We start from the raw sequence: 24,312 nt of genomic DNA on the forward strand, positions 1-24,312 counted from the left end.
TACCTTGCGAAGTGATGACCTAAAAATTTCATCTATCTACCCACAGACCCTGAAAATATTACAGCGTAAGATGTCCCTCTCCAGAAGAATTGCACTTTTAGCTTTCATAGAATCATAGAATTGTCCACAAGATTTCACAGAGGTTTACTGTTAAAACATATTCTAACCCCAATTAAATCAACAGGTAGTCTGGAGTCACTTCAACATAAATGAGAATGTTAATTACACCCAGGGAGAATTTGGCCCCATCATCTCGTGACATTGTGTGGACCACTAACTGCCTGATACACAGCGTATGAGTTTTAATCACATTTGCTTTATATATAAGACGTGATTCTACCAGAGATAGTCACATTGTCTAGTCCATTGTAAATGGTCTAGGATGCTCTTAGCCAAATAGTAAAAGTACAGTAAATAATTTGATTATTACATTTTCAAAATTATATGCAGTAGTGACTTGTTAGTTATTTAATTTTTTTTTAGTTTTTCAGGTTCTAAGCCGTGTCCAGGCACTAAAAAGGTCATTGAAATTTTATACTTCATTTACAAAATGGTGGAAATTGCCTAAGATTCAAATGAGGTGCACAAATACAAAATACAGCCTTTGTGTGTCCTTTCCTTTAGCTACAGTAGTATCATATTCACAGAGTAGGAATCTAATTACTGCACCAAGTACAGATGTTAAAAGATCCACTGCTGACCATCAGCTGTCCTGGAAAAACACTCTTAATATTTTTTTTTTTCTTAAGGTTAATTTCTTCCTATTGGACAAGAACTCGAGTGAATCTTTCTGAAAAAAATAGTGTGCTAAGATCTTTTGTCATGTGCTACATACTGCCGATGAAGACAATTCATTAGCTCATTTTTGAGCACAACTTGGAAATACAGTATGGGAGGATAACAAGGTATTTTTACAGATTTATGGTAACTATTAGCCATTTTTAAGGATAGTTGTAGGGAGGAGTTATATTTCTTTAAGACATTGGATAGCTAAGACAGTAGCTTTGCAAGCATGCAAGAGAAGAGGGATGTATTTTAGCCAGGATGTGGTTTAGTAAAAGCATTCCCAAGAAACAGAGGTTAACAGGAGGAAAACCGTCCCAGAAAAGATCAAACTGAGCTTAGTCCTTGCTCTCTGCTCTCTGCTCTTTGTCAAGACCATATTCAACCTTACAGAGAGAAAATCTTTACAAGTGAGCAAGTGTTTTACATCTTAAACTTTTACAGGGGAATTGAAGACTTTCTCATTTTTCCACGCTGTATGTGGGCCATGGATTGAATTTTGACTCAGAAGCTGTACTTTCAGTGTACATGCCGGTTTGTACTAAATGTTCATTCAAGCTTTAGGTAGCTCATGTTTTGCTAACTGAGGAGTTTTCTTGTTCTTTAAACACACTCTCTAGCTAAGGACATGGCACGGAAACATAACAATCATGTAGCTTGCCTAAGACTTTTCTTTGTGAGGGAAGCTTGTAATAGAAATAGTTTCATAGAGGTTTGTGCGCTTGCCCTCTGAACTTTCCCTTCCACTTGGCAACACATACTGGTACATATTTTGGAGTTGCACAGTGGAGGTCCTTGGTGCCCCTGGGAGAAGGGCAATTCTTCACTGTCAACAGACCCTGTCCACTCTGCCCCACGTTAACACCAGCATTCAGAGCAATGCAACCTCCCTGAAGCTTAGGGCAGGAAAATCTTTACCCTGCTGTGCTGCTGATGACCTGCTTGGGACTGACCTGTGTTTAGGTCTGTGGGATCTGCTGTTTAGGTGTGAATGATCTGTATTTATGATGAGGTTGAGGCACGTCTGGGATTTTGGAAGTCGGCCTTGCCTGGCACACTTGAACAACACCATTTAAAGCAGCAGCATTACAAAATCATTGCTGAGGTTAGGAACTGTCATGTTAGTTTTCAGCAGAGATAGTAAGGGAAATCCCTAACAAGTATCCTTTAGAGTGAGTGCATTTTGGTCTGGCGATCCAGTACTATGCTTCTGCTCAGAAATATCTCACAGTGATTTCAACGGGAGAGAGACCCATTGAAGCTGTAGAACTGGACCTTGTGTCTGCTGGTGTAGGTACATATCTGCAACCTAGAAATGAAAGATTTCAGTTCTTTGGACAGGTAAGGAAAGAATTACAACAGTCTATACTGATACTTGTAACGGAAGTAAATTCAGTTTTGGAAAGAATCAGGATTTTGAAATGGTATGTTTTTAAAAGTTTGAACAACCATCACGTTGGAATAGGGTTCAAAAACTAAAATCTCCCAGACTTCTAATGTAAACTGAGTGAGTATACATTATGGAAAATCATAACTTTAAATCTTATCAGGTACTTCTGCTATTTTTAAGGCACGTTTGCAATCAGGACATACTCACTGAGGACTGAGATCTGTTACCTTTGAAAATTAGTGAGAAGCCACATTGTAACTACAGAAGCGCGTTGTAGACCCCTTGAATAAGTGGGGCCAGATTCTGCACTCATGATACTATCAGGCAGTACCAGGAAAAAACACAGGCTAAATCCCTATGTAATATTATAAACTTTATAGACTAAGCTTTGCTGTGTTGCAGTAATTATAATACCTTGACTTTTTGGTTTCAAGATAATAATTAACCAATTCTCCAAGCACACAGGATTAAGATATTGCCGAGAAGTGGTGACAAAACTAAAGGCAGGGCTTTGCTCCCAGGCTGTAGGAGCAGGTCTGTGGCTGGGAGGTTTGATTCACAGTTTGCTGCTTGGGAGCCTGTAGAAACAGGGCTCAGGATTATTCTGTACCAGAACTGCAGACTATTGCAAATTACTTCCTCAGGGCATATTGGCCAGGTCATCCTGTATCCTAAGACACTTACACTTCTGTAAGACACACATGCAGAGGAGAAAAATTTCATTTCTTGTTCAACAAAAGCGTTAACATGATGAACGAATCTTTCATAAAAACAAGAAAAACAAAACCATCCTTTACTGAGAGCGGCATTTAAGAAATCATACCAGCTGTTAGGAGCTAGGTGCTCAACCCGTGCTTCTCTCAGCAGTCACAGCAAGCCTAAAAATTGAACACTTACCATGCTGCTATGCCAGGGTGTTGGGTACCACCTGACCGCTGCAGGGACGAGCACAGAGCCTTTTTATGTCATGACTCAACCCAGCTATGTGAGCTCAGAGAAAGTATAGAAACCCAGCTACTGGGTTATGAGGGTAACATCTCCCTGCGCATCCCCTGGGGATTCATAGAGAGACCCTGTACTTAGACTTCCTTTCTGCAGCTGGAGTTCAAACCTCTCCATTGGACCCCACTTCTAGTCTAGAAAGAAAAGCCCTGAGTATTTCTAGTTGTTGTTTTAAAAATAAACAGCAGAAGGAGACATTAGTTCTTGCTTTTGGATTTTTCACCTAAAAAATCACCATTAAAGGTGGAAAAAGCAAGGTACTTTCTTAATTTACAATTGCCCATAAAACTCAAGAATCTTATTTTACGCTGCTGTCAGAAAAAAAAAAAAGAAAAGAAAAGGAAAAAAAATGTTTCAGATGAGTGAAATTTTGACGGCTGTCTCAGATTAAATCTATTTTTATGGCATATTTTTCATACCTGCTATCTAGCGTATTTTTGTGAGTAAATATTAGACCTAAAGGATTAATTTCTCAGCCAGTATAAATCAGCAGAGCTCCATTGATTTGAACAGAGCTAGTCTGGTTTATTGCCACTGTGGATTAACCTCGCCACAGGCTTTGTAAGCATTTTAAAGTGAAGGGAACAGGCTTGTTCTGGGTTTAGGTGCTGAAAAAAAGGGAGAATTATGAACACAGATTAATGTAAACTACAGAAAATTTGGAGGGCTTAAAGAATGATTGTAAAAATCTAATATGTTTGTTGAGAAAGACAGAAAATTACAGCCTGTATACGTATACATATATATATATATATTCCACAATTATTCAGTAGGTGGCAGTTAAAAGCCTGTATGAGTTTTGCAGTCGCCATTTAGGCAGTAGCACCAGCAGGGGCTGGAGTCAGTCCATCCCTAAAAGCAGAAAGAAAGAGAGAGGCTGCGATCAAGCCAACAAAAGCATTAGCCACGGCCCCGGCACTGGGGAGAAAGCGGGAGAGGAGCAGAGCCGCCGGAGCGCCGAGCCTGCGAGCACACGCCAGGCAGCAGCCACCGCAGGGAAAGCGTCAGGCGACCGAGCTGCAGCCCCCTTGGTTGAGACGGGGACTTGCCGGTGGAGGAAACCCAGGGCAGAGAGGGTGAACAGCTGGTGCCATGACAGGCAGAAACTGAAGAACATTTGGAGCTTTCTGTTCCTACACAGGTAAATATATTTCCATTTGTTTTTCTACCTCGACTCATACAATAAATGTAGGTTTGCACTGAGATTCGAGGTCTTTATTTCCTTTGGCCAAAATCCACAGTGCTCACTCAGGCAAAATTTCCACCAAAGTCAATAGAGTTTTGCGTGAGTTACGACCGCAAGATTTGATCTAAGTGTATATCTTACGTAGAGAACATGTCATGCTATAAGATGAGGCTGAAGAGGAAGCCAGAAACTGGTCATATGCACACTGACTAGTTAAACAATATCATTTTTCTATGTGCTGGGGTGCTAGTAATAGCTTCATAACCTTTTAAAGAAACTGTTATTCATTAAAACTTGATGTGCTGAATTTTGCCCCAGTTTATACCGCAGCCACTGCAGTGGTTTAAGGAGAGAGTCAATTTTTTTAAATGAGAGCTACATTTTAATTTATGTGATGGAATAATATGAAAATGTTGAATCTGACTTAAATAACACCAGGTGTTGCTTTCTTTGAAACAAATAAAACTTTAGCCTATTCCACTGACAGGCAGACGGTATTCAGTATATTGTCCCCCTCTCAATTGAATGAAAGAAAGTAAGTAATGAAAGACCATTTTCAAGTGTCTGTGAGTGACTGAATTCAAATTTGATAATACTTCCTCTCTTGCTATCTTCCCTGTGAAATGTGGGATGCTCTGTATGCTGCAGCACTCAGTCACAACTGAGTGAGCCCGGCACGGAGCAATAAGATTTGATGTATTTTATTTTAAAAGCATTTTCTGAATATCTTGTTTTCATGAGTACTTAGTCATGCATGAATACATATGTGCCTGCACATAAATGCACACACATATAGGTATGTAATAGGTGCATCCTCATACCTTTCCATGAAAATGAAGCTGTTGCAACTGATTGCTTTTATACCTTTGCCAGGGTTTGCATTTTACTGTAGCTGGAATGTCTGCAGGTCTCACAATTCTTAATTCTGTGTTAGAGGGCTATTTTGTCTTCCCCTGTCTGCCCCTGTGTTTTTTTGTTTGTTTTTTTTTTTTTTTATCTTTTCTGATTGATGCACTACTGTCCCCCAGGGTCCAGCCATACTTACTAGATGCAGTCCCAATTCTCTCAGAATATCTATACCATCATTCAGGGGCTATGAAATATGGTATCCCTGCAGGTTTCATGCTCTCTCTCACACTGCACGACACAATTCTGAGGCTCTTGCATGAAGAACTGTCCGAACATGGAACAGGTACAAACACAAGGCTGCAAATCAATGAAATTCCCTCATGGAACTGAGGGAATGATTGCAATGTACAGTTATTTATCTTCATCCCTGGGAAGAGTGAAGAATGAATGGGTATAAATGGGTTGTGAATACACTTAGGCTGGAAGGTTTCAAGCCATTAGAGAAGCAAGTTTCTGAAATTACCTTCTCGTTGAAGTAATAGAAAGAAAAGGCTCTAAATGCTTTTCAGTTGGGACTTGATGGAACAGATTATGTGAAATGGTTGTCTGCAATGGCAAAGGATTGGATTTGATAATCCAGAAGGTCTCTTTCAGTACTAAATAGCATTCATACTTTTCATCAGAAGTTGTGTGCTTTGAAAAGTCTCTTTGCAAATAGGTCAAGGTCTTTGGAAACACAGTTTTCCACAAGTCTCACATAAGAGCCAAATGAAAGCATATTTCTCTTCTAGGTTGTGCTGTGCTGTGGTTAACACGAGCAGACACATAGCCCTGATGGTCATCAGGCTGAATAGTACGCCCCTTCTCACGCAGAGCAGAGGTCTTTGGAAGACGATTGGAATTCAGAGGCATGGCTCCTTCTGGCCAAGTGGTCAAGATTATATTACTCCAGCAGTGTCTGTACTATACACACTACAGTGTCTGTAGTACCAGAAAAAATCGTGGATAATATATAAAATGATAGTGGTGCTCCTGAGGTCGTTACTAATGCTGGTTCTAGTTTCCTTTGAGGATCACCTGACTGTCTTTTGTGCTAAACAGCACACCTGCCCATGAAGAGATCCCACCATCGTGTGTGAAAAAAAAAAGACTCCCCTTTTCATTGTGACAGAGGGTGCACTATTGCGTCATACTTACCTTATTTTAAAAACCTGCAATAAGCAGTATTCTGGTTCAGAGATGCTCCTGCAGAATGACAGCTTTCAATTCCACGGTCCTTTTCCTCTACTTCTTTCTCTTTATAACCTGATCCTCCTCTTACTTTTTTTTATGGTTTTGATTTACATGCTACATTGGATTCCTTTCAGTTCACAGTGTTCCTCAGTAAACTATTCTGTAATATATAATAAGCTGCATTTGAATGTTCCAGCTCCCACCCTGCACGTGAGTATCAGACCATTTGTATACTTAAACTGGAACAGTATTCACTGTGGGAGATTTGGTTTGGTATGTAGAGCTGATTCCAAATGCTTGTTTCCCGTTAATACTTTGTATTACTAGGCAGTATTAGATACGAGAAGAAAAATAGAAAAATGGCAATTTTGTGAAACATCAGTACCATCAGTGGAATTTTTTTTTCCTTTGCTTTCCACCCAAACAAAGGTTTTTAAGTATCAACAAACAGATATTTTCACTACATTCTTATTGTTGCATTAAAATTAAAATATGCATTGAATTATCTTATCTTACTGCTGGAAAGACAGTAGAAAAGACCCGCCAAGCGACAATGTAACTGCGTGAATTAAAACAGAACACACTTTATTTTGCCTGTTTGAGAAAGCAAATATTGATTTGTTTTGACAATGAAATATTGATTACTGTATAATTTTTGAAATTAGTATCAAAGGAAGACAAGAGCAAAATGTTAAAAAGGGTATGTCAAGTCTGTGGCAGTCCCACTTTTCCACTCACACTGAGGTCAGGAGCACCTCCTTGGGAGCAAATAAGTTTGAGGTGAAAGTTAGATTTCTGTTTCTGAGATGAAAATCTGCCTCTGTTTCCTCTGACTGTGCGGGGCTGCGGTATCCTATGGCAACAAAATGCAATCACCCTCACCCTGACTGCGGGTAATGGAACTGGTTTTAGTTGAATCTGAATAAGTGTCAATGAAGTTATGACAGTCTTTAGGATCCTCATTAAAAGTATCTATGTAGCAAAGCAGATCCATGAAAAGAGCAAATCCAATGCTGGACTGAAGATGTTTCCTTCCCAAAATGTCCAGTAGTTCTAACTTAAAAATATTATGAAGCTAAGAAAAGGAGACTTACCCTCTTTTATATATTTTATATTGTTCCTTGAAAATCTAGACTGACAGCTTTTATCTGTTCTCAAAAAGTTACTAATTGAAATAATCAAATATTACCTACCACCAATAGCTAAAATATTGCTGTAAACCCAACTAAAACCCATTAGTTTTCCTAGTTTGTTCACTCAAACATTGAAATGGTACCAAATATTATTGAGAAAGTATTTTTTAATGTTTAGAATATAGTTTTTATAAGAAGTTTGTCTACTGCTACAAGGAAAAGAAACATTAATTGAGAATAAACTACTCTAAAGACTAAACCTACCTTTCTTACTTCAGAGTAGAAAGTACTGAAAGCTGGGACAGTGATGAAGACTAGTATTAAATCGCATTTCTGTTTAAAAATGAAAAAAAATTCAGTAAGGCAAGTATTCAGTTTTGTCAAAGTCCTGAGATGCACATTTGCATCTTTAATTCTTAAAGAAAATACGCTTTAGCATAAAAATAAATATAAATAAAATTTTCCAAACCACCTTATGACAAATTGCACACCATAGACAACAAATAGCTTCTTCTGAACATTTAGAAATGTCTATAAGAAAGCTGTCAGGAATGATACCATGCCCCCACAGTTATACTTTAATTGCTGGTTTCCAGCCCTGTCTGATTTGGAGAAAATTTTCGGTTGAAGTTCAGGATTCTCACTAGTGCCTGGAAGGATATCAACAGTGGATTGCGTTACTTAAGTACTTGCCAGGGATCCTTCTGGGTCCTGAAACCTGCTACATTATCTTTCACAAGTTATTGCCCAACACACCAGTTGCAAAATATGTTATATTGGCTGTTAGGGTTTTTGGAGGACTTACCATGCACATCTAGGACAGCAAGACAGATACTGACATTCTCACTTTAAGCCACATTGTTTTCAACGGGGTGTTATTTGGACTGTGGAAGAGTATGAGAAGTGCTCCAATGGTCAGGGTAGCAATAAAGCTATCCTTTCCAGCCCAGCAAAGAAAAATAAAGATAGGAGTTATATTCATCAGAATATATTCATCAGAGGTCCTTAACCTTTAATAATTTTTCTTCTATAGAAGACTTGCTTAAATAGTCTTAAATTAATATTAGAGAATACAGAGAACTACAGTGGAAAGGCAAAAGGCCACTGGTCATTGTACAGTTTCCTCTGCTGAGTGGAAACCAGTCTTCCACAGACACATGGTTCTTCTGTGTAAATACACACATTTACATGGAGCTAGCTTGTTGCCTATGCTAGGATTTTTATCATGAATCTCACAAAGTATGGAATTTAATATCCAAAGCCTATAGATCCAAATGATTATTTGGGAAATTTTCGTTTGGGTTTTTTTGGTTTTGGTTTTGTTTTTTTTTTAGTGTTTCGAATGTTTCTAACTTGCTCCATTAAGGAAAACTTAAAAGCCACACCTTTTTCCCATGAAATACAGAATAAAAAGTCACCTATTTCAGCTAGTGGATATCTGGAGAAGAAGAAGTTCACTACAGCATGGAAAGTCATAGCCAATTGCCAAAGAGAGTATTCTGCTACCAAAAAACAGAGGTGCTGAAAGGTCAGACTGAGTCTTTGATTCTCCATTTATGAGTGACAAATTCCAGTTAATAACCCTACTCCTCTACCCAATGTCATAATGTCCTACATGTTGAAAAGTGAACATACAACACTGTAAGTTGATCTTTCTGTCTTTATTCAGGTAAATTAAATTTACTGAAAACTGAGCAAAAAACTACAGTAATTGGTCTGTTAACCTGAGGAGAAACCCCCAAAAAATCAGTCACACAGGGAGTTGAATACAATGCTGTTATCTTGACATTTTTACGAATACCTAACTACACATACGCAAAAGCTTCTGAGTTGTTTCCCACAGAGTTTTGACCCTAAGTGCTTAAAATATTAAGATACTGGTTTACCAAATGCTTGAGTAGATATATACACAAGTATAAGAGTAGCTCCTCTTAAGTCAATTAAATGTCTAACATGCCTAAAGCAAAGCCTGAATTTAAACAGGAACTGAGTCATAAAATTCTTCTTTTTTAATTTTAAGGTTAGCCAATCCACTAAATAGGAAGTGACAACCAGTAGGACACCTGTCCACCCTGGTTAAACTAGTATATTGTCGCTGTTTCTGCATGAAAGGAAGTGTTTGTTTTTTTTCATGTGCTAAGTATATTCAATGGTGCTGAATCTTGTTTTATGGTAAGGGTTCATTAATACATAGCTGTTACTCAGGGGTTAGTTCTGAAAGCTCTTGGGCAACAACACATCAAATAATTTAAATGTGCTCCTAATTCTAAAGCTCTTTGTTGGATCAGGTCCAGCACCTTCTGCATTTTCTGCACATGAACCATTAATAGAGAAGGGAATGAATGGACCCTTCTGCCTCATCCATTCTTTTGTCACCAGTGTGCCTTCTCTGTCACCAAGTGATGCCACTTTAGTTAAACCTGGTTTTGGAAACCCATGATACATACTGCTCCTGTAGAAAACTCATCTAATTCTCTCCCCTTTCTTTTTCCAGTTCTTGCCTAGCAAAACTATTTCTGCCACAATCTCTGCTGGCTGTATCTTAGCCCAAGAGCTAGTAAAGGTTTTCTTACTGTGACAACGATCTGTTTGGGGTTTCGTTCTATTAAGGGATCAGTTTGACATGATAATTTGTAGGGCTTCAAACAATTTTGAAAAGGCATTGTTTTTGGGAATGAGATTTTCAACATCTGTGTGATGAAAATATGACAATTTGCTAAAGCAGAGCACAGCGTTCTGTGACCACAGAACAGCACAGGGGCTGGATTCTACCTCCTTTACCTACCGATGTTGTTAGGGCAATATTCTACTTCTGTAAATACAGAACAAAACTGCAACAAATTATTCAGAAAGACTTTTGTCCTTTCTATTACTCTTCTATGTTGGGCCAACAGCATGAAGGGAATCTGCAAAACCTTTTGGAGAACCTCTCTGAAAAAACTTTCTAAAATTGATATCCTGGCTTAATACATACTGTACAGATTGTATCTGTAGTGTAGTATATGCATTTGTAATGTAGTGAAGAAACTGTCACAAAAACCAAGAAACACTTTAGCCGACATTGAAAAAGTGGAGCAATTTTTATTTTTCTTCCCTTTTTCTTTTTTAGATATTTGAAAGCAAACACTGCAGTCCCTAAGGCCAAATGCCCCTCCCTCAAAGCACACACTTTTTTTGCTGTCATTCTGGTCATGCAGGGCAGTTTTAGCTTTCTGCTCTATCTCAGTCCCATCCAGTTTTGTACAGCCTGAGCCACTACTTTCATTTCAGTTAGAAGTCTCTAAATGATGAATTTTCTATGAAAATTCAAACAATTCAAACACTGTAGAAAGTCTAGCTCTAAAATGGAAACTGTTTAAGTCAAAAGAAATTGAATTTGTAGTTTGAATTTGTGCTTCTATGAATATGTTGGATAAGAAGAACGTCTGATTTTGCCTCTTACTTTCAGAAGATCAAATAAATATTACAACAAGGACAGTGTGCCACAGGAAACAGCAGGTTTATGACATGCAACTTCATTTATTTTTTGTTTACATAGAAGATGCCATTTTCTCTGTAGCTTAGTCTGGTCTGCTTCCTTCTGGCTTTAAAAAAACAGATGAGAAAAATGTACACAATTTTAGCACTTTCTTAAGGACTTTGCTGAACTGGGACCTACATGTCACATGAACAGAGCCTGTCTTCCTTTTCACAATAACAGTACTTTACATGACGCTAACTTAGCTTTCTTTCGGTAGACTAGTATATTAGTTCTTGGCCATTCAGTGCTGGAAGTCTTGAGTAGGTTTAATCTTCACTGATCATGCAGTATTGCCATTATTTTGAAACACCATTCTTTGCCATCCTCCAGCATTAATTGAAATCAATGTTAACGCTGGTTAAGATTCAGTGACCAATTGCATAAACTTTGGGTTTGGAGGGACTTTTTTCATAACTTTTAGACTAATGCAAAAACCAAGCTATCACTTTGAAACACCAGCAAAGCTGTTGCTGGAGTTTGAGAAATTTCTGGAAGCAACCAATTTAACTATTTATCAGCATTTAATCATCAGCAGCATAATCATCTTTCCTAAAGCAATAAGACTCTTTTCAGAGAGTTATCATTAAGTGGAACAGCTGTAGGCAAATAATTATTTTTAGGAATAAAACAAGATACTTTGTTCAAACTGCACGGGACACAGTGAAAAAACTCAGAGAAACCTTAGGTCAAGTGGCTTAGTGATCTTTGACACTGCAAAAATACCTTGAGCAAAATACAGTCAATTGCTATCTTCAACTTTTTTGCTTTTCAAGACTTCCTGGGTTTTTCTATAGGGAAAGGTATGATCAAAAATATCTGACACACATCCCTATATTTTTGGCTTGCAAAGAGATCTAAAAAGTTATAACAATTATGAATAAATAGTATTTAAACTAATATCCTTGGATAGTATCTGCTAACAAAAGTACCAAAGACTTAAATTCAAGTGCAAGAAAGTCACCAATATATAGATAAACATTTTGAAAACAAGGCATGATGTTGCAATAACTTATCAAACTGAAATTTTGATATGGCAAAGCAAATTCAGGATGTAGTTGTAGTCTAAAAGCATCAAATAATTTTAATTACCTTGATTAGTATTGTCAATCTATGCATAGCTACTCATGTTGATGTGACTTGGTCAGTCATCCCCCTATTCTATGTAAACTTGCAAAGCAAAAAGAGGAGGTATTTTGAATGGATATTTATCTCTGCCCAATGCTTTGCCCAAATATCAGTGACACAGACATTAACAGTATGAAAATATTCTTCTCTGTTAACAAAGATGGCAAGAACAACACCTGCTTAAAAGCCAGAGCTGACAGAAATCGAAAGTGGTACAGCATTTATGCAGTGAAGAAGTCACAATTTACACTAGCTGATCATTAAGAAGCAGACTTTCATAGAACATTTTGTTCATCATGAGAATAAAAAAAGTGCTTTCCACATGGACTAGAACCTCATGTTGCAAGAAAAAGCTGTTTTAGCTGTTATCATTTTTTCTTCAAATATACCCAAATTTCCACTGATTTGAAAAGACCAAAGCAAAACAAGCAAAGGAAAAAAAAGAAAAAAAATGAAAAATCGAGTCTGGTAGTAAAGGACGAAGGCATCGGAAGCAGGAAAATCCCCATTCTTTAAGTCCATGTTCATTGGCAGATATGGTGAAAATGCTCCCAGAGAAATGCCTGTTTATATGCATAATGGACAATAAGTAAAAACTCCTTACAGAGCTCTTTTACCCTTCTGCAAGTAAATAATATGTACCTTTCTCACCAGTGATATGTTGGCCATTAACCTTACAACCATGCTGAAATCCATCTTATCTATAACTACATTTGGTGTTATTCTGCACCTTGCACCTTATATCTTTGCATAGTGATGCAATCACCAGATGGCCTCATGGACTGCTAATTTAAATTGATGCAAGCTTTTGAACTAAATGCATTGCTTGTACTTTATTGGATTTTCATCATAACAATGTCAATATAAACAGAGACATCTCCTTAGACTTTAAAAAAAAAAAACAAAAGAAAATATCAGTGGCTGACATAAGATGATTTTACCAGAGGAAAAAGAGCTTTCAGGAAATTAATACACAGCATCTTAAAATTCCTATATTGCATATCAGACTGACATCTCAGTAGAACATCATAAAACCTCAAGAACTGGATCAGTTAAGACACAATCAAAGCCTCAGACTCCAGACAACAAAGGCGGTATCAGGATGTTTTATAAAACGAATGCTACCCCAAAAGACACCATCTATGATTTTAAAAAAAATCGCAACCTGTGACATTTCATGGAAATCTATCAATACAAACATGATGAAAATCCTTTGCAACAAAACCAAAACTGTGGAAAGACTGGAGAGTGAGCAACTTTTTCTATAACTACTTTCAAGTACAAACTGGAAGGGCTCAGCAGCTGTGACATTCTAATCTCATGTTACTCTCATGTTATTCAAGTAAATTAATTTTCAGAAGTTATTTTTCAGCCTTCTTATACTTTTTACCCATTATTGCATATGTTATTCATGGCTTAAATACAAACATAAGACGCAAGTCATAAATACAATTGATAAAAAAGTTAGGCCATAAAAAACTATTAGAGATAGGAGATAACTATGGAGATCCAGTGGCTAAATGCAGCGACAGTGACACAGATTTAGCAAATGCTAACACAACCACGTGTAATTGGAAACCCAAAGAACATTAAGAGTTTGAACTATGAAGTTCATAATTTGTAATGAGAGGAGCAAGTTCAGATGAGGGCACCAAAGTCACCGAGGTGTCCAGGGCTGCAGCACTGTTCTGCCCCGCAGGCTGAGGGGCCAGGCCTGGTTCAGCCTGGAGAAGGCACAGTTTGGGGGACACTAAACAGCAGCCCCCCAAAAAACCTACAGAAAAGCCACAAAGAAGATGGAGTAAAATTCTTCACAGCAATGTACAGTGGGAGAAGGAGAGACAACAGGTATGAATTGGAACACAAGTAGTTCAGATTAGATATAAGGGGGAAAAGATCATGCTGAGGACAATTTAGCAGTGGGGCAGGTTGTCTGGAGAGGCTGTGGGAAATGTTGGAGGTTTCCAAACCCTGACAGAACAGAATAACTTTGTCTGGTCTCGTGGCTGACACTACTGTGACCTGCAGGGTGGACCAGAGACCTCTTCAGGTCCCTTCCAGCCTGAATTATCATGTGATTCTATGGTCATTTCTAAAGACAGTCTGCAAAATCTCCCTAGGCAATTGGTGTGCTCTTCTTACCACTGTAAAGTTTTCCTATTGTCTAATGTGGATCTCTTCTACAACGTAAGCCCATCAATTCTATTTTCTTCCCATACACTCACTGTCTTTGCAACTTACTATGTATTTGAAGACTGTTACCATGCCATTTCAGGTTCCCTTTGAAGCTTTTCAGTTGCATAACAATTCATGCCATTAAGTACCACATTTCAATTTGTTCTAATTTTGGAGCAGCCATATGTGCCAGTTTTCTTTGAATTTTCTGAGTATGCTTAAAGCATGAAGTTTAATATAGCAGAAATACACTTAGCTAGATTTTAAAATTTTATTTCTCTACTCCGTATTTCACTAGTTTTCATAGTAAAAATTTTCATAGTGCATTTTCTCTCATTATCCCATAGTTCCTAGGCTACGTATTATCTGATTGTGCAATGCTTAAGCTGCTTTTCACGTGAAATAACCATGGTTTTCTCTCTTGCCTTTTTGCTCAAAAAAAAAAAAATTAAACTATAATTCTTATGATAGTCCATTTGCTACAGTCACCCATGACTCTAAGCTCTGTGGCTGTTCTGAATTTGCTTGTTTGCAGCTTTTAGGTATGAGTTTATTCTCGGTGGAATAGCATCCTGCTAGCTTCCTCTGTTCTTATTTCTTGCTAGCTACTTTGGTCTTTTTTGTTTTCTCAGCAGCATGAGCTGCTCACCCGTTTTCCTTGTTCCTCAGAGAGTTTTCTCTCTTATATAAGAACATAGACCCGTGTTTTCTGAGACTAGTCTTCTTTCCATTCCTTGAATTCTCCTGTCAGAGAGAAACAATTTTGCTTCAGTGCCTCAGGATGAACACTCTTATTTATCAATCTTTTCTATATTTAAACAGGTCTCTGAGAATGACAGTGACTGCAGCGTAGGAGAGATGGAAGGGGTGAGGCTGCCATCCGCCTGAAGCCAGGCTGGATAGGCAGAGCTGTGACAGCTCTCCACTTTGCTGCAGGATCAGCGTCCCCAGTTGCACTGCCTACAATGTGGCAGATGAGGAAGTACAACTCCTTCATCCAACACATAATGTAAAGACAGATGTTTTCAGCTTGTTCAGACATTAGAATTAGGACAGAATAGATCGCCCCGGACAAGAAGGATTGCAAAATCAGGGTATGCTTGAACAGCAAGACGAAGACATTAGTGCAGCATGGACAGCCATAGCTTTAATCTAGCTGGCACAGGCAGCAACAGCATCAAAGATGTAGAAGTGAAAAATTCATTGTGGGCTGACAAGTAGGAAAAGGTCATGGGAGCTCCACTCACATCCATATCTCTACAACATCACTGCTATTCTCCCCATGCTAGACAGGTAAATGGTAACTTAAAATCCTGCCTCACAATGCAATCACTCCTGCTGCTGCAGCGAAGAAATAGCTTGAAGACTTTCTTATTCTGTAAGAAATCCCTTTGGGTTGTTCTGGATTAACTGCTACCCTGGCAACATTGCAACAGACAAATTCAATCACCTGGCACAGTTAAGGCACTTGGACAAGGTTCTTTATCAAATTAGCTCATTTTCCTAACAACCAATATAGGTACAGCAAATTTTGCAGTTTGTTCCATATGTATTTTTTATATATCTAGCTTTGGTCTGAAAAGTAACAATATCCTAGACTTTTAGGGTTCAATTTTTTAGTGTTTATTTGCTTAAGTCTCACTAAATATAGAATGACACTTGTACATGTTGTGTACCTAATAAGCTGCTACTGATGGGAGGCCAAATTAATCGTCACATTTAATTCAGTGAATTCTAAAACAACTACAGCTTGCAACCCTGTGAAAGCTTTACCAATTCTATTACTTAATAATGACGAGAATATCTGTGGTCCTACCATTTACAGATAGGTTTTTTCAAGGGGTATTGACTTCAGGGATTGCGGAGTTTTGTCACCTTTGACATACGCAATTGCCAACCTTTACAATATAATCCACTTAAAAATATTGCAAAGATACCTGCATGACCATTCTGATAAGGGTAGTATGTTTCCAGTCAAATACCATCTGCTGTAAAATAAAAGTTACAATGAAAAGGCAGACTGAACATGAACAATCTCAGCTTACCAAAATGTACTCTTTGACCTGAAGCGCAAGTAGAAAAACACATCATAATGGGGCATATGCTCCCAAAGATTTTGAAGCAAAGCATACTTGGTGTTATTGCTGAATAAGCTACAAATACACCTTAGATGTCACTCAAGAGTGTTGTCCAGTAGTAGTGGAGATAAATTCCCTAACTACTGAAGAGATGGCGTGTTTTGAATAATTAACTGTCATACATGTGTATACCATTGTGTTTCAACAAAGATTTGAGGAGGCTTGTTTCAGAGACGGAACAATAATTCAGTTTCTACAATTTGCTCAGGCCTTGGCCTTGCTGAAATACCATTTCCCAGATGCAGCTTTTTATTTCTGGGGATTTTAGTCCAGTAGGAAACGTACTTAAACTCACAATGTTAATTTAAAATAATTCACAAAGTGACGAAGTTGCTCTTTTGTTACCAGTTCAGGCTGGATTGCAAATCCTAAATTTACTACTGAAATAAATCAATCTGCAATCCACTGCAAGTCTTCTTAAATTACTACAACTAGTATGCCATCACTTATATCACATTCATATCTCTTATTAGGAAAGACATCAAAAAGTGCACTCTGCACCTGTACATATATTAACGTCTGTCTTGTTTTTGTCATTTTCTTTCCTAGATTTTTCCCTCTAGCTGAGCAACAGACACACTGAGAAACATGCCTGAGCAAAGCAATGATTACAGGGTTGTTGTGTTTGGAGCTGGAGGAGTGGGCAAAAGTTCTTTGGTTTTGAGATTTGTGAAGGGCACTTTCAGAGAGAGCTACATCCCTACCATTGAAGACACCTATCGGCAGGTGATCAGCTGTGATAAAAGCATATGCACTTTGCAGATAACTGACACTACAGGGAGCCATCAATTTCCAGCTATGCAACGTCTTTCTATTTCTAAAGGACATGCTTTCATTTTGGTTTACTCTATCACCAGCCGACAGTCCTTGGAGGAACTCAAACCGATCTATGAGCAGATATGTCAGATTAAAGGAGACGTAGAAAGTATTCCAATAATGCTGGTGGGGAACAAAAATGATGAGAACCAAAATCGAGAGGTGGACAGCAGTGAAGGAGAAGCCATGGCTAAGAAGTGGAAATGTGCCTTCATGGAGACCTCTGCCAAGCTGAACCACAATGTGAAAGAGTTATTCCAGGAGTTGCTGAACCTAGAGAAACGCAGGACTGTGAGTTTACAGATTGATGGCAAAAAAAGCAAGCAGCAAAAAAGGAAAGAGAAGCTGAAAGGCAAATGTGTGGTGATGTGAAATTTCATTGTCAGGAGTCAGTCATGCAGTCTCACCTGTCTGACAATACTCATGTAAAACCTATAGACAGCAATCAACCACACCTATTTATTAGTATCTAGTTTAAAATAAATATTTGGAATTTGAAAAAACAAGTTACTGTGGTTACTGTGAAAAAGCAAACAATTAAAAAATCGTGTACCGCAGTTACCAGCAAATAAAATCAGGAAGTAAAAGAAAGTTGGGCTAGGATATCTAATTTTGCAATTTACAAAAGAAAAGAAATTTCGTCCTTAGCATAATGTGGCAGATTTGGGAAGACAACATAATATTATTTACATTTGCATATAACAGCAAGAGAAGGCAATGTATAATGTTAGAAGAAAAACAAAGAAGTGTCCATGAAAGAACCTAGAACATATATATGCATGGTGGGTGGCGTTATCACAGTGTGGACAAATGTGCAATTTTCATTACTGGCTGGTGGGGCAGTGTGCATAAGGTAGTCTGGATCTGCCAAATAAATGAACTCTTTCACACTAAAATGAAGTGTGGGGGTAGTGCAGCTAAAAGGAACAGATAATCTCTCTACCCACTGGCATGAGATTTCTTTCTAATACAATGCGGTGTTTGAACTGAAGGAAAAGCCAGCCCTTGTAGGAGAGATGGAAATGGTCTCCTTTTCTGGACCCATGGCTTCAAGAATGACATGTGCTTCTGCCACCAGTGTATTTCAGAAGAGCAGATGTTTGCCTGTGGAGAATGTCAGATTGTATAGAAATGTTGTACGTACACAAACAGAAAGCTTTGCCAGGGAGGACTGGCTGGGGAGTCCCCTACAAAATTCTCTATGGGGAAGGCTCGGTTGAGCTGCTGCTGATGGTTATATGAACATGTGTGATTAGTGAATGAACAGAGAGTCTATTGAACTGGTGGTACCCTTGGAGAGGGGTTATTATAGTATACAAACTTTTTATTCAAGTTACCAGATTAGCTGAGTGAAACTTCTTTACATTACTATGTTCAATATGTTCCAATTAGAATGGTTTTGCATTCATGCACTACCGGATCTATTGCCTTTATATTGTCTGAAGGGTTTTATATTTACCATTTAAACTAATGATTTGAACTGCTGTGACTATTTATAGAACCAAATCCTATATCTGGCATTAGGGCCCACAAGTCTCTAAGAGAAGGCTTGTCGGGACAAGTATTACAGGATTTGGCATGTTAAGAGTTCTAGTCAGTACTACGTTACAATGCAATACAAAGTTCAGAATAGAAAAAAAAATGGTTTAAACCACTCTGTCAGGGCAAACAGCTCTTCTCAAAACTTTTGGATGGGGAAAAAGTATACAAAATGTGAGCTTTTCTGGATCTCTGCAAAACTTTAAAAAAAAACTAATATGAATGAGTAAAGTATGTATCCTACTGACAAAAAAGACTGTCTAAGCTAAAAGAAGCACATACATTTTTTAGAGGACACATCAAAGTGAATAAACTACAATTTGCACTTTTGGAACTGCTTTGAAATAATAAAAAGAAACCACCATATTTTTGGTAAATATGTATGTCAAAATCATACTACGGGAAAATGCAGTCAAGTACTAGTATTATTAGTATGCATGCTGTTGCATTATAAATATCTTCTAGGGGCTGTTCAGATGCAGTACTGCATTAAAAGTTGTTACCTTTTTGCTCTCAGCACTATTGCTTGCTTCCCTTCCACCCTTCAAAAAAAAAAAAGTGCAGGCATTTCACAGGTAGATTGATAGTACACATTTCTTTGAGCAAGAATTGCTATTCGCACTGTCTAGAAAGGAGCACAACTTTTGCCATTGACTGAGAAGAAATTCTGGCACCATTAAAATCAAGTGTAAATCTCCTACTGATTAAACAAAATCAGAATTCATTGTATTTACTTCATTGTGTTAGAAGGGAAAATTGGAGAGAGCATGAAAAAAAGCTAAGGCTCCTCCTTAGCAATAAATTTCTGGCTCTTATACGATGCTTTCTCTCCATAGATCTCAAAGCACTTTACAAAAAGGACAGCGTCATTATCTTACTTCCCAGGCGGTGAAACTGAGACACGAAGAGAGGAAACTGCACATAGGTTACCCAGCAGGCAGTCTGCCACTAGTTCCCAGCCAGTGGCAGACCTAGCAACAAAAGCAGATCAACTCAGTCCCAGTCCAGTGGAACTGTGTCTGGTTAGACTGTCTCTTCACATTCTTAAATAGTTTCTAAAACACAATAGAAACCTGGTATGGCTTATACAGCTAAGTGCATCTTTTTCTTGTCTGTCTGTCAATAGATCAAACAGTATTTCCAAGTCGGGGATGCAAAACATTTAAAAGCACTGTGTTTAGTAAGACTTTTATGCATGTTTGCACATCTACTTCGTAAGCAAATGGCTGACAATACTCATCTTCACAGCATCGAATTCCACTAATGAAACTGGAAAATCAAAAGAATGATCACACTTAAGGAGTAATGGGTCACATAAAGAGGTCAGCAGTATAGAGGTCTCCTGCTGATGCTAACAAGCCAGTGCCAAAGGTCATCATGCATGGCACACGCCTAAGCAGCCAGCACAGAATAGTGATAGAAACTCAAAGAGAAAAGGTCATATAAAGACAAAGATCCTTTTGACATTACTGCTTTCACTGGTGGAATTATTTAGATAGTAAGCAATCTTGCAGAAGTACAATATAGGGGATCTGAACTAAACTGAAAGGGTTATAACTACAAGGAAATTTGGCCCTGGAGTTTTTTGGATTGTGCCTCAGCAAGAAAAGAGTAATTGTATAGCAGAGGTGGAAATAAAACAACTAGCTGCCAGATGCTAGGCTTCAGGACCATTTCCTTTAATTCCCAGTTGATTTCTTACCTGCTACATAATAAGCCATTAATTGTTTCATGGACTTGCATGGATCAAAGCAAGGCCAGTACAGAAGCAATATTACTCACGGACCACAGACTCAAAAGAGAACATATTTTATACCCTTGCATTGTCATCCTAGTTTATACTACTAGATTTTAGATATCTTACATAATTGTAAGCTAGTTTAAAATAGTTGTTTTGCTATTACTCTTACTTTTTTTTTTTTTAATACAGGTTAAAAACGAACATAAATAGAGAATATATATAGCTTTATTACATTTTGTGTTTTATTTGGGAATGTGATATTAGTATAACAAAGTCTTTAAAATGTATAGAAAAAAATATGACATATTTAAAAAATGTAAGATCTACAGTTAATTTTAGCACCCAGAAAACATGATCTAGACATAATCAGTCTTTACAACGCATGACTTTTGTATGTATATATGAAATACTAAGATATATAGTTATCATGAAATGTGTTGTTGAGATTTCATTAGAAAATATTTTATTCAGAAACTCTGGATTTGAAGTCATTTGTGCCTACATGTTTCTATGGTTTTGGTGATGTTCTGAGCATAAGAAATAAAGTTTTAAATGGAAACGCAAGTTTGGAAGAAGCCTTGTTGGTGCCTGCATTGTGTTTTTTTCATAACGACACCAAGTATGCATTCTTTAGAAGTTGTAAAGGCAATTCTGTAAATGAATACAGATTCTTATATGTTAGGCAGTGTCCTAAAGCCTTCAGCTATACAAACCAGACTCCCGAAAAGTCCTAAGAGACCTGGTGCAGTTTTATCTTACCTAATGCTTACCTTTCTTTTATTGTACTGTGGCAAACACCTACACTTCCAAAGCAATCTACCTTCAAGAAATACAGATTATCAGTGGTTGTTTCTTTTGGCCATCAAAAAGCAAAATAATTCTGGAAGATAGTCTATATTTTATTATTTACTTGAAAATAATGACAGATAAAAATTGATGCTTGTGCAAAATAGAAAATTACTATATGGATCTTGCTATTCCTCCTCATTTCTACCAACTTCCTGATGTTTTTACTAAATTTTCTACCCCTGCATATTTTATTACCACCTGTTGCAAAAAAAGTCAAATATAGTACTTTAACAATTCTTGCAACTCAGAACATGTGTTAACAGCTGTTCGGTTAAATAAGAATTTCTCTATGTAAGCAATAATTCATACTCAATTGAAGGAGGGATCAACAAACAAGCTTGAATACTTAGACACATTGGTAGGCATTTGAACCAGTGATGAAATATTGAGTATTGAATGCAAATTTCATATAATTGTGAAGTAATTGGACATTGCGGTCCACAAAGCTTTTTATTTTTAGTAAAATACGCTCCAGAACTCCTTAATAATTCCTAGTATTAGTATTTTTTTTTCCTAATGCACAATCGCTTACTATTCTCAGTGCCGATCTTGACACAGCCTAGTGTGGAATAATGGATGTGCCGAGTTAGTGTCCCGGGGTTTGCACAATGTATTCAGTAATTGTTTTATAGATGTTTGCCCTATCATAGAAACACCACAAACATTACAAAATTTGTCTGCCTCTAAATTTTTTGTCATTGGTTACTACTCCTATTTCCCACTGGAAAATATTTTAATTGTTAACACATACACTCATTCAAAGTTGTGAATACATACTTGTCACATTTAGTTCACTGGTATTTTAACTGGAATTTTAACTGGCATGTTCCACCCACCTTCTATGTACATTTTCTGATTAATCCACAAGTTTATTTCATATAGTTGGTGGTGCCAAGTCCAACTCCACTAAAACTGCAAAGAGAGGGAGAGCAGACCTTGAGCAGCTTTGAAAGTTCATTCACAAGATACTCCCTGTGAAAAATACAGACTCTTCTTTAAATTAACTAGAGGAGTATGGGTTTTAAGCCTCTTCTGTTTGATACAGTTTACCTTGGTTGAGCACTAATTTTTATCATGAGTCATGGTGGACTTACTGAAAATCATAATGGAACTGAAGTGCAAAGGAGCATTTGTTGTTCAGTCAGATGTATTTATTCATCATTCAGATGCCAAGAAATGGCTCACAATGGATCCTACAAGCGCATCTCTATTCTGATGCCCTGAAAGCTGTGGATGACAGTGGCTGTCACATGGAAGCTGCCATTGTATTTGTATTCATTTCAGTAGAAAAAGCAGGAAATAAAGAAGCAGAAGATGTGCTTTTCTGTAAGGCATGAATGGTAAACATGTTTTTCCATATATGAGAAGAAAAGGATCATTTTTTGTTAGCTTTCAGAGAGAGATGGGGAGAGCACTGAGGCACCAATCACTCTAACACATATCTGCTTTACAGCAGCTTTTGCTCAGTGGTGTTGTAAAGATGCTTTGCCCCTGTTACTTCCCTTCCTTATTTGTCTCAGTCCTGCTGCTGTTCAGCTTGGTCCTCAAAAATATACTGTCAGCCTATTTACTAATTTATTCAAGGTTAGGCACTCTTAAAATCACAATACAATGGCATTGTATGCTTAGGCATATGAATTTAATTTGAGATTTTACCTGTGGGCCACCTGTCCTGTGCATGTTGTATCGTTTTAATAAAGAGGTAAGAGGAATATAATTTGTCATGAGGGGGCAAAAATGGGAGTGTCAGAAGATTTTACAAGAACTTCGTATTTCTCAGGAAATTCTGAGATAAGTGAGGACTCCTGAAAGTGTATTTTCAAAGGAAAAATCAAAATTCAGTGGCCATACTGAGCTGCACTAATGAACGCTGCTGCTACGGACATCACAACAGTAGATTACCCAGGAAGAGTGATTGCCACTCACTCACTGATCTCGTCAAATCTGTAACTCCTTATAAAACAACTCTACACTGAATGGCTAATTTATATGTTTGTGTAGGAGAACACACTCTCTAGCACAAGATTTTAGCTCTCTTTGCTGTCCTCTTTAGGCCAGAGGGGTCTCAGTTCTTCAAAAGCAGAAACTTCTGACAGATGTTCAATAACACCATCCAGCCCTTCCTCAGGTTAAGCAGATAGGTCCCTATGGAAAGCATCTGCAAAAAGCAGAAAAGTGACTAAGCAGTTACCTCAGCTGAGAAGCAAGCAGTAGACCAGAGAAGGGCAAGTGTGGTCCTCTTTCCCACTGTGTGGCAAGAAGCAGATCTTCTTAATGAGAGGAGATGATCTCTACAGACCTCATCACCCTGCACCACTAACACCAGGCGCTCTCCTTCCACAGACTTGACACTGATCAAGACTTGTCTTTTACAAAGAAATTAAGAACTGACTGGAGCAACAAAGTCTAATACAGCAGCAAGGGAGAACAAGGTAGTTTTATAGAAGGAAATCTGTAAGTGTACAAATAATCATCTCTTTATATATGGCTTCATGAAGAGCATGTTCACATACCAACAAAAGGTGAAGGACTGTATTAGAAAAAAAGGCAGAATTATAGACAGTGGCTTATTTGGGGATGTTGAATGTGGAAGGAAAGTGAATACGCATAATTTCAGTGGTAATATTTAGAAGGGATGAAATAGAGGAGGAAAAATGTCAACTACATATACTTGGAATTATACTACTAATAAAATCTGTTAGGTCACAGAGCAAACACTCAGAGCAAATAGCAGTCAATATGAACATTAAAGAACAGGTTGGGGTAAAAGAAATGATCTTAAATTCTGCCCTCCCTTTTTGGTGCCAAAACCATATTTATCCATGGCTGCTCT

General features: G+C 37.8%; 1 protein-coding gene across 1 annotated transcript; it reads left to right on the top strand.

Annotated features, from left to right (window-relative positions):
• Positions 1–3,965: 3,965 nt before the first annotated feature.
• Positions 3,966–21,189, top strand: DIRAS2 (DIRAS family GTPase 2). Its single transcript, XM_063320932.1, has 2 exons — positions 3,966–4,316; positions 17,084–21,189. The coding sequence occupies exon 2, from the start codon at positions 17,123–17,125 to the stop codon at positions 17,720–17,722; it is 600 nt and encodes a 199-aa protein (XP_063177002.1). The 5' UTR covers positions 3,966–4,316; positions 17,084–17,122; the 3' UTR covers positions 17,723–21,189.
• The last annotated feature ends 3,123 nt before the right edge of the window (positions 21,190–24,312 follow it).

The sequence above is a fragment of the Chroicocephalus ridibundus genome, chromosome Z, assembly GCF_963924245.1.
Source record: "Chroicocephalus ridibundus chromosome Z, bChrRid1.1, whole genome shotgun sequence".
NCBI classification, from domain to species: Eukaryota; Metazoa; Chordata; class Aves; order Charadriiformes; family Laridae; genus Chroicocephalus; species Chroicocephalus ridibundus.

Bases quoted from the DNA above. Each gene is read 5' to 3' on its own strand.
- DIRAS2 (XM_063320932.1), top strand. From the start codon at position 17,123: ATGCCTGAGCAAAGCAATGATTACAGGGTTGTTGTGTTTGGAGCTGGA.